The sequence below is a fragment of the Nilaparvata lugens genome, chromosome 7 (genome assembly GCF_014356525.2).
Source record: "Nilaparvata lugens isolate BPH chromosome 7, ASM1435652v1, whole genome shotgun sequence".
Lineage (NCBI taxonomy): Eukaryota > Metazoa > Arthropoda > Insecta > Hemiptera > Delphacidae > Nilaparvata > Nilaparvata lugens.
In genome coordinates, this window is record NC_052510.1 from 23,191,936 (window position 1) to 23,203,674 (window position 11,739).

An 11,739-nucleotide genomic window follows, 5' to 3' on the forward strand; every position below is an offset into this window, starting at 1 on the left:
TAACATTGATAAAATTTCTGAAAAGACTTCATTCACAAAGCATGAGTTTCTGTCAGTTATTGCTTCAACTTTTGATCCACTTGGAATCATTAGTCCCATCATAATCCTTCCAAAAATCTTATTTCAAAATTTATGGCTTGCAAAAATTGATTGGGATGATAGTCTGCCCAATGACATGCTACTGAAGTGGTTGCAGATCATACAAGAACTATCCAAAATTTCAAGCATTTCAATACCACGTTGTGTAGTATCAAAAGATCAATGTTCCATAGTTGAACTTCATGGTTTTTCCGATTCTAGCGCTACTGCTTATGGAGCTTGTATGTACGCACCATCCAAAATAATGTTGTTCAAACTCATCTTCTTTGTGGAAAATCAAGTGTTGCACCTCTCAAGCCTGTCTCCATTCCAAATTTGGAACTTTGTGGTGCCTTAGTATTATCACGACTCATTAACAAAGTTGTAAGTGCTTTGAATTCTCTTGATTTGACTATTTCAGGTGTTTTTCTCTGGTCAGATTCTCAAATTGTCTGCAAGTGGTTGCAGTCTCCTCCTGACAGAAAGTCAATTTTTGTTTCATTGAGAGTAGGTGAAATCCAAGAATCTACCTCACAGTATGTCTGGAACTATGTGAAATCATCTCACAATCCAGCTGATTTAATTTCTCGTGGCATGATTCCTAGTGAATTAGCAAACAACAAACTCTGGTGGCATGGTCCCCCATGGTTGGCTGATCCAACTGATAGTTGGAGGTCATTCTCTTCTCATGTAGCTATTCTAGCTCCCAATACAGTTCTTGTAAATACTGCAGTTGTTTCACCTTTATCCATTATTTCTGAACGTGTTTCCAATAGTTTTAAAATTATTCGTGTCACTGCTTATGTTCTGCGTTTTTTACATAACATTCGTCAGAAAGTTGCTGATCGCCGTACTGACGCCCTTTCAGTTGATGAAATTGAAGATGCTGAAATTCATCTATTGAAGGCCATTCAAGCTGAAGCATTCCACAAGGAGTTGGAAATTTTACGTGCAAATGATGAGTTGAATGCCTCCAGTAAGTTTCATTCTTTGTCTTTGTTCATTCACTCTGATGGCCTCATAAGAGTAGGAGGACGTTTAGCTAATGCTAATATTGATTTTGATTTCAAGCATCAGATATTGCTTCCTGCCAATCACAAATTCACCAAGGCACTGATTTTTTATCATCATAACAAATTGTGTCATGCTGGTGTGCAAGCAACCATGGCTGCAATCAGACAACGGTTCTGGATACCATCAACAAGGCGTACTGTTAAGAATGTTCTGCGAAAGTGTATCAAGTGTTTTCGTTTCACTCATACTCAAGCTGCACAATTGATGGGTCAATTGCCCTCTGTGCGTGTAAATATTGATTTTCCATTCATGAATGTTGGTCTAGACTATGCTGGACCTTTTAGTCTCTGTATTGGTGGTCCAAAGTCACGGACATTTGGTAAAGCCTATTTTGCATTTTTCATTTGCATGATAACTCGTGCTGTACATATAGAAGTAGTATCAGAGCTGTCCACTTCAGTCTTTCTGGCTGCTCTCACCCGTTTCATCTCAAGACGAGGTATTCCAAGGAATATATATTCAGACAATGCTACCACTTTTTTGGGTGCAAATAATGATCTCAAAGAGTTAGGTGACTTCCTCAACTTGCCTAGCAATCAACAAATACTTCAAAATTCAGCTACATCTTTGCACATTCAATGGAATTTCATTCCCCCAAGAGCTCCTCATCATGGTGGTCTGTGGGAGAGAGGAATAAGAAATTTCAAGAGTATATATAAAATTATTGCTTTCAAACATATTTGGAATTTTGAAGAAATGTGTACTCTTTCTGCACAAGTTGAAGCTATTTTGAATTCTTCACCTATTGTTCCATTGTCTGAGGACCCTCTTGATCTTCAATTTTTGTCACCTGGGCATTTTCTCATTGTGCGCCCACTCAATGCTTTGCCTTCTCATAAGCAGAAATTCAAACATGTGAATTTTCTTGCACGTTGGAATAGACTTGCTGAAGTCACAAAGGAATTTTGGCAACAATGGTCTGAAGAATATTTAGTTACTCTTCAGAAAAGACATAAATGGTCTTCTTCATCACCCAATCTTCAAGTTGGCACTCTTGTGCTATTGAAGGATCCTGGGACACCACCAACACTCTGGAAGCTTGGACGTACTACAGAGGTTTTCCCTGGCTCCGATGACAAGGTTAGAGTCATCCAGGTTCTAACTGATTCTGGTGTTTTCAAACGTTCTATTGCTAGTGTTGCACCTTTGCCATTAGATGATAGCGAATGATGCAAATCTCTTTAACATATTTTCTTTCTTCTTTGTTTTACAATTCTTCTAATTGCAAAACGGGGCCCAGTCTATGTTAAAACTCAATTTGCATCATCCTTGATTTTTGAACTAAGCGCGTTGCCAGTATAGCCAACGTTTGGCAGATTTAGTCTGCATTGTTTTCAATATTTGTATCTTTGTAATAATTTCAATTTGTTGTCTAGTATTATTTGATTAATTTCAAATTTGTCCTTTTTCACTTGCTTTGAATAATATTTGTGTTTTGTATCTTTATTCTTGCATTTCTCACTTGCGGAAATCGTTGTAGGTAGGTTTTGCTCCACTCGGCTTGCCGTGGCGCTGGTGTGCTGCTTCTTTGTTTCAACTCGATTCCAAAATGTAAAAATTGGCCAACTCTTGTTTTCAATTTTCGAATTTGAATTTATTCCAGCTGAATATTTCAATACTTTCATGTTTCATTGGCATATTTGCGATAAATATTGGCCTAATTCAATCAAACAACTTGTATGTCTTCACGGATTGTGTTTGAATCTCAAACTTCTGGTAGGTGTAACCTCACTTTCCATTTGAACACGCTTTTCTGAACTCAATTTTTAGAATTTAGTTTAAAGCTCTTTCCAATTTTACATTGTTCATCTATTTCAATCTTTTTTAAAAAATGTCAATTTAGCATTTTGATTCCATTGAATTCTCAGTGATCTACTTGTCAAGTTGCTATTCCGATTTTGTCTTTGTTCGGACATTACGTTTCAAGAGCATTCAATTATTTGCATTTCTGCAAAAATCCAAGATCATCAAATTTGCTTGATGTTTCTAAAAATCTTTATTTCATATTCTTGTTTTCAAACTCTTTGTACTCTGAACTCTGTGTAGTTCAGAGCGCTGTTGCTACAGTCAACATATTTTCTTACCGTAGGGTATTTTCTTTTCCTCTGTCCACAGTTTGGATTTTGGGAAACTCAATCAATCTTTCTACATCTCTCGAATCAATCTGCTACCGAATCTGTTCTACAATTCTACCTACGATCGAATCTACCGATAAAGGTCTGCAGTCTCTATTGACAGTCGAAATTGCATCCACTTTGGGGTTCCATATACCCTCCCACTCACTTGGTCGACTGTGCAATTTAGCATTCCACTTTGGGGTTATGTATACCCTCCCACTCTCTGGCCGGTATGGTGATGATGATTTCCATTGCCGGAGCATTTCTTACAAATGCCTACAATCTACGACAGCTTTCGACATCCTCAAGATACTCAGGTTGAGTAATTGTATATTCATCATAAATTTGTAATATCATCCATTCTTATTCATTCATTTATCTATTTTCATTCATTCATTATCATTCATACTGCTATTGTTCATTTAGTTATATAGATTTATCTTACTTATGAGCTGTGCCTACAAAGGCAATCAAAGAGTTTGTCATTTCAGGACATTGAATAATATTCAAAATTTTGAATACAAAATCATTTCATTTTTTTGAATCTTGTTTCTTTACAATTTGAAAGTCTTTACAATTGGCATCACATTCAACTTATGTATTTTGAAACTTACATCACAATTAATTCAACAATAAAAATAACAATTATTCACTACTTGATTTTGCAATTATTCACATTACCTATTGTTTTGGTAGGACGAGTTGTATTCAGGACTCAGCCTACCTGGTCCTCTATTAATTTTGCTACCAGAAAAGTTATTTTGATAGATATCAGGCACATATTTATCAGTAAGAATACTAAATAGCTTGATGTCTTTTTATGATCTTAATTCTTTCAATTCTGTAGTAAATGAACTTGGTAAGACACTTGACCTTGTTTTAAGTAATTTTCCTGTAAATGTTGTTAAGAATGACGATCCCATGCTCCCTGAAGATGGCCATCATCCCGCATTGTTTGTTGAAGCCTCATATATTGACCATCCTTCCGAATTCTATGTAGATGATTCTCAGGAGTACCGTTACAATTTTGCAAGAGGTGATTATCTTGGGCTTTATTACCTTCTCAGAGACTGTTGTTGGGACTCCCTCTTATGCTGTACTGATGTTGATAGTGCCGTTGATGAATTTTATAGAAAACTTTACCTTTGCTTAGATGAATGTATTCCAAAAGTGAGGATTAAGAGAAAAAGTAATAAGTACTCTCCATGGTTCACTAATGATATAATTTCTGATTTGAAAATTAAAAATAAATGTGCAAGGAAAAGGCGAAATTCTCTTTACCATGATAACCTATTCAAGACTTTGCGTACATCTCTTAAAGCTAGAATCACCATTGCACATGACAACTATATTGCAGGGACTCAGGCGGGCATAACAAACAATGTTATAAACTTTTGGAATTATGTTAATTCCAAGAGAAAAACATCTTTTGTAGAGTCATCAATGACATTCAATGGGCGGTTCTACAGTGGTTGTAACGTTGTTTAGGGGTTTGCAGAATATTTTCAGTCTGTATATGAGGCTGATACACCTAACACCCCTGGTGAGCAAGAGGAGAGACCGGAGACATCTGGGATGCCAGTATTGGATGTTAAAATTGGGGTAATCTCTACCAATGAGGTTCTAACTGCAATAAGAGCTCTAAGGTCTGGGTGCTCTGAGGGCCCTGATGCTATACCAACTTTCATTGTCAAGGGTTGCGCAGAAGTTCTTATAATGCCTTTGAAGTTTATCATGAATTTAGCTGTGAAAACTGGTAAATTTCACCAGAAGTGGAACTGCAAGAATTGCTCCTGTTTTCAAATCTGGTGAAAGAACCGATATAATGAATTATAGGCCAATTTCAATTTTGAATTGTTTCTCAAAAAATTTTGAAAAAATACTACATTCAAATATATTTATGCAGGTCAGGAGTGTCATAGCAGAGGAGCAGCATGGCTTTTTACCATGTCGCTCAACAGTGACTAATCTTATGACCTTCAGTGATGAAGTATCCCAGGTACTGGACAATGGAGGTCGTGTAGATGTTGTTTATACCGATTTGTCCAAGGCTTTTGACACTATCAGCCATAGGCTATTGTTGATAAAGCTTGGACTGATGGGTTTCAGTGATAGATAGCCTTGTCAATCTTCTGCAGAGTTATCTACAGTCCAGGACGCAATTTGTTAAAATTCTCAATTTTAAATCAAAATCATTCATATGTTCATCGGGAGTACCTCAGGGCTCCAACCTTGGGCCTCTCTTATTATTGATTAGTGATTATTGCAAGAATGCTATTCGTGGCACGTTCAACATCAGTAACATCATCCAAATCTGATTCTGAGTAATTTGGGCGAAATTGAAGCGTAACCTCCAATCTTCTAAGCAGACTGCAATGATTGTGACATTAAGAGTCATCAAGATCTGAATTGCAACTCTCAATGAGACCACCCAAACTGTCCTCATAAGAGACTCTGGTAAGCAAAAAAGGAATGATATTTAAGAGAGTTATTGATCAGCTGTAGTTGAAATTGAATATATGAATTTATAGTACCATCTTGGAACAGGTAGGCTAAATGACATACAAGGATTAGAATCATAAAGAATATTATAATGATCATGAATACGTAACAGACCTTCTAAAAAGTGTAATTTGGTTTGTTTTATTACCTTAGAATAGTAAAGCATGTACATACAATGGTGGGTCCACACAGTTGGACAATTATGTTGACAAATAAAAAGAGAATTCAGAATCTTCAAAATACAATTGTTTTGAATTTATTGTAGAACTCCTAGTCAAAAAAATCGTGTAATTAATGAAATTCCAGCTGTTGCATAAACAAACAAATATTGAAAGTCTTCCGCAAGACAAGAGAAATTGAAAAGGGACCGCGACGAATAATTGGGACCGCAGAAAAGTCTAACTTTAAATATATGATTTCAAATAGTAAATATAAAAAATGTAATTTATAAATGTTTCTAAAAACAAATGTAAATAAAAAAATGGTTTGAACAATGAATCGTTAAGTGCACAGAAGCACAGAACAAAATACTTAACTAAGAGGTTAGATGTCTTCACCAGCTGGCTTAAAGAAAACCAGTAGGATTTCTGGAAGGTCTGCGATGCCCATGGGCTGGACACCAGGTAGGCGTCGGCGTTGAATTGGACCAGATACCCGGACAGAACCGGCAACAGGACGGCAGGGAGCCGTGGAACCAAGTACCAGGGCGGCATCGGCGGCGAACTGCGCTGAATCTTCTGACAGACCGGCAGTGAGATGGCAGGGAGCTGTGCAGAAGTTGAATCCACTCCAAGTGTGACCAGCAGCAAGTAATGATGGTAACAAGGGCGCTGTACTAAGCGCTACAACTCAGTAGGTTTGTTATAGATGGAGATAGAATTGAATCCAAGTCGGTAGGATGATGATTACAGATGTCATCACGGCAGGTGTTGCGTGATAATGCGTAGGCTTGTGCATGGACAAGATGTTGTTAGAGAAAACTAGTGACTCCAGGTAAGTGAGTAGATCACAAATGTAAATTGTTGTGGTGATATGAACGAAGCACACAAATTCTGATAAACCACAATGGTGATGATGATAGTTCAATGAAGGTATACACACGGCAGGTGCAATGTAACTTAGCAGCATACAAGTAGATTGATAGCCACGACCCAATAAAGCAATTTCAAACATGAACAGTTCTAGGTTACAATGAGGTGGCAACTGGTGGCCAAAATAGTGTGCAATAGTCACTGAGAAAAGAAATCACAATGGTGTAGATTTCAAATGATGAGAGGAAATTACAAGGGTTGATGTAATTCCAGGACAAGCTTCTTCAAATCCTAGATGCAGGATAAATTGTAACCTTGCTTAGTAACTAGTTCAATGCAGAAATGTCTGATGCATAAGTAATGTTTTTAATGCATTGAGTGTAATGGAACTATATATTTTCTTGATGATTGAAAATTGTCAGTTGCTGACAAAAATGTTCTTGCAAGTGAGAGATTGCAAACAAAGTTCATGATGAAACAAATAACCTGACATGTATCATTTGGACACAGCTAAAATTGAATACAGAGAATAAAGTTCTTCTGAGCTTTCTTCTAGTAAAAATAGTTCATTCTGGATATTATCGTTGTTGGATCAACAGTTCTTCAGAATTAGAAGCACAAATTTGATAAATGTCGAAATTCGAAGTTGAGGGACAAAGCACATTGCGTGCGAGTAATGTCGTTCAGTTACTTACAAGTTTTTTGACACAAATAATGATGAACGTTGAAAAATAGAATACCACATCGAGAATAGATATTTGTGAATCGATGAGACACATTTTCAATGCGAATTTGTCACTTTTAGATTAAAAAGGATAAATTTGAAACTTGGAAATACACTTTCTTCAACCATTCCATTGACAGGAGCAGGTAGGAACTCAGCCTACAAGGCAGTGTACCAACTGTGAAACAATGAACCCACCAGCAGAAAAATGGCAAATATAAATGAATAATGCCATAATAGGCAAAAATAGGACTAATGCTGAACTAAGCATAATAAATCTAATTGATAAATCGATTGAAATGACAAACTTGACGAATAAAAATTAAAACTATCAAAATCGACAGGGCAACTGTGAACACAAGCATCAGCGCTCCAAGTGGCAGCAACCAAAACAAGTGGTGACACACAAGCACCAGCGCTCCAGGAGGCGGCGACCAAAACAAGTGGTGACTGCAAATGCCAGATTTAACAGATTTGTTTAATTGATTTCTTACACGCTCCTGATACTGTCGCTCTACATTTCCCTTCCAACCATACCTCGGCAGCGGTAACAGATAATCTTCATTTACTAGCAATTCACTTACTTTTACTGCTACTTCTACAGGGGAATTATCAGAAAATATTTCTTGCTTCACCTTAAAATCATTTATATCCTTGAGCAAACCTCTAGACACACAACACAAATCTATCACTGAAGCACCTGAACCTCTAGTGAACATAAATTCTCCCAATTCATCACTCGTTGTTCTCCCATTTAATATTACTAGATCATATCTTTCACAGAGGTCCAAAATTATTTTACCTCAAATCAAATCAAATAAGCTTTATTCCTCAAAAATATACATTACAGGAAATTAAACACACTTTACATAGATACAGGAACACCCCTACAAGACTATTCGTCTGTGTGTAGGGGTGAGTTCTGGGTAGTCTGAAATATATCAGGCTGCTAAGTTAAATAAAGTAATAAATTGAATTGTGAGGAGAAAAAATAAATATTAATATTCGGTTTATAAATAATGAATGAGTTAGATAACTAACTACAAAGAAATTATATTTACTTAAAATATAAATAGAAGTAATTAGAAAAGTTAATGGAAACATTTAAAAGGAATGCTAGTAAAAAAAAAATAAATAAATAAAAATAGATAGGGAAAAAAATTAAAAAAATGATAGAACATGATAGAGCAGGGACAAGCGGAGCCTCAGGTAAGATTTTGGAATTGAAAAAAATATATATGAAGGGATTTGAATAAGAGAAATGGAAATATCTGGGTGAATTCCAAGCATCATAGAGGATAATAGATTAATGCCAGTACATAGACTGAAGCAGGCTTTCAGACATTTCTGTGCCAAGGCGGTATAGCCACCCCTCCACCATACGCTTGAATGCCGGCACACTGCATACCTCCATTCTGATTCTAATCTCAGCCGCAAGATTCCTGTACAGAAGTTGAGAAAGATAGAAAGGGGTTCTCAACTCCAGTCCATGAGCCACCCAAGCATCGCAAATCCATGGTTGACTCTAAATCGTGTGGGGTAGGGGTGAGGAATTTCGGGTAGAATGTTATTTTTTTTTTTTTTTAGAAAGAGCAGTGGAGATTTTATGTAAAGTTGTCTAATATTTAAAACAGGAAATTCAGTAAATAATTCAATTGTTGGGTAGTGCTGCTCCTTTTTCAAAACTGTTTTAATTATTTGTCTTTGCGACACCGCAAGCGGCTCCAAGAGAGTAGCATGCAGACCCCCCCAGACAAGAATGCCATACTGGATGATTGACTGGATGTAAGCGAAGTATACAGTCTTACAGTGCGCCTCACTCAAAACATGGCCTAGCTGGGAGAATGCATACAATAACCTTCTAAGTCTCTGCTTCACAAACTGGATATGCAGACCCCAACTCAAACCACTATCAACTATAATACCTAAGTACTTGTACTTATTTACTCTTTCTAGTTTAGAGCAATTACAGACAGTTGATGTTGGATCTCTGCACGAATGAAGTATTAAGTCTCTTGGCTCTGGATCTTGCTGGTTACGGGTTGTTTTGGGCATGTATTTGGTCTTATCTATATTAACGGTTAAGGAGTTATGGTCGAACCAGCTCTTTATTCTGGCCAAATCGGAAGTAGCATTTTTGAATACATCGTTCCACTGTTTTCCTGATGATACTACAGCTGTATCATCAGCAAATAGAAAGATTTTACTATTAATGTCAAGCAATGGGAGATTGTTAATATAGATTAGGAAGAGAATTGGCCCAAGGGTACTTCCCTGCACAATGCCGTAATCAACTTTTTCCAAACCACTTCCACTGTCATTGATCTGGACATATTGTGTCCTGTTCTGTAAGAAGCTCTTAAACCATTGTAGAGCAGTCTGCTTGATCCCAACCATCTCAAGTTTGAACAATAGCTTCTCCCTATCAACAGAATCAAAGGCTTTAGCAAGATCAAGATAAGTTATTAATTTGCTTCTTATTTTTACTTTATCAGCTATATATTTTGATAGGTCGAATAAAGCATCAGAAGAGTTCTTAGATTTTTGGAAACCATACTGTGATGTGGATAGAATATTATTTTGGTCCAAGTACTGCATTAACTGGGTCTTTACACATTTTTCAAGAATCTTAGAAGTAATAGGCAGAAGAGAAATGGGATGGTAGTTGGTGTAATCACTTTTTGAGCCTGACTTATAGATGGGTATTACCTTTGAGATTTTGAGCATGTCCGGAAATTTACCTGTCTGAATACTTAAGTTAATTAGGTGAAGAATAGGATCAATTAGGGTTTGAATATTGTCCTTGATTACTCTTGCTGGAATACAATCATAGCCTGGGGCGCTATTACCTCTCATGCTACCGATCACCTCTACGATTCAATACCATGTCTTTCAATCTTCGATCTCATTTAACTCTAAATTCTGGATCTAATAATTCCTCCGGTATGACCTGGCTATTTCCTACTCTACAATTAAAATCTCCCAATAAAATAGAATTTCTAATGTTATAATTATTTTCTAAAATCTTTTATCTTTGCCACAAATTTAATAAGTCCCCATCCCACCTATCCTCAGAACAATTCAAATAGACTGGTATTATAACGGCACTTGTGTAAAGGAAATCAATTTCTAAACCTTTGAAATCATTGAATACTTTAAAACCAGCTTTTCCCTTAAAATTTCTTCTATTTTACCCATAAATCAAACCCCCACTTGCCCTTCCGAATAAACTACTTCTTACTGCAGCAACAAAACCCAAATCAAACTCCTGAAATAAAACTTCAAATAAAATATTATCGGTCTGTTCTAAAAACGTTTCACATACACAGAATACATCATACGATTTGATGAAATTAATGTAATTTAGATCCTTCATCTTACCTTTTATCCCAGCTATGTTATACCCAAGAACTTTTATATCCTGACAATTAGTATTTACAGAAGAACTATTTACACTAATTATACTCGACTCGTGACGTCGTGACAGACATCACTTCCCTATCCAGCCACATTTTCGTCCTCATTCTCGTTGGCTACTTCATCCGCGTTTGCCTTGTTCCGATTTCCTGTTATGATTTTCTGGAAACTGTCTTTTAAATCCACGCGAAACATTTCCCTCAGCTTTCCTATACCATCTAGACTTCCCGCTTTCAGTCCATCTCTTCCTGAATACGTGAAAACTTGTTTTTCCACAATCATACAATCCACGTTCAGATGAATGTTCGTATCAGCACCAACCGCCCGAATGATCTCTCTTCTCAAAGCTAGTAACACCACACGTTTCTTTCTCGTTTCATGGCTGAAGTCTCTATGCACTATAAACGGTGTGTTTTTGAGTCTTTTAGTATTTTTTTAGAATGCACTCTAGGTCACCATCAGCTGGAAGGTGAGCGATAATCGGCGCCCCTTCTCTTCTTGATCCTAAAGGATGCGCTCGATTTATATTAATTTGCTGTCCACATTTCAAGACGTCGGCACAAAAACTCTATAACTTCACTACAGTCATCTTCCCTACCATAGTTCACCCTTTTGAAAATCATATTATTTCTTCTAGATCTGTCTTCCAAATTTATGAGCCTACTCTTAAGCTGAAAGTTCTCATCCCTTATAACTTGAAGCTCAAGTTTTAGTTTTTCGTTTTCCACGCACATATTTCCTATACTCATCTTTAGATCATCGATATCACTCTTGGAAGCTACCATCTTCAGTTTTT

The 11,739-nt window shown here is 36.7% G+C and overlaps 1 protein-coding gene across 1 annotated transcript; it reads right to left on the reverse strand.

Moving 5' to 3' along the window:
• Positions 1 to 7,679: 7,679 nt before the first annotated feature.
• On the reverse strand, positions 7,680 to 11,075 carry LOC120352327. The gene is made up of 2 exons (XM_039432359.1): positions 10,395 to 11,075; positions 7,680 to 8,328 (listed from the first exon to the last, which is right to left on the reverse strand). The coding sequence occupies exons 1-2, from the start codon at positions 10,411 to 10,413 to the stop codon at positions 7,805 to 7,807; spliced, it is 543 nt and encodes a 180-aa protein (XP_039288293.1). The 5' UTR covers positions 10,414 to 11,075; the 3' UTR covers positions 7,680 to 7,804.
• Positions 11,076 to 11,739: the final 664 nt, after the last annotated feature.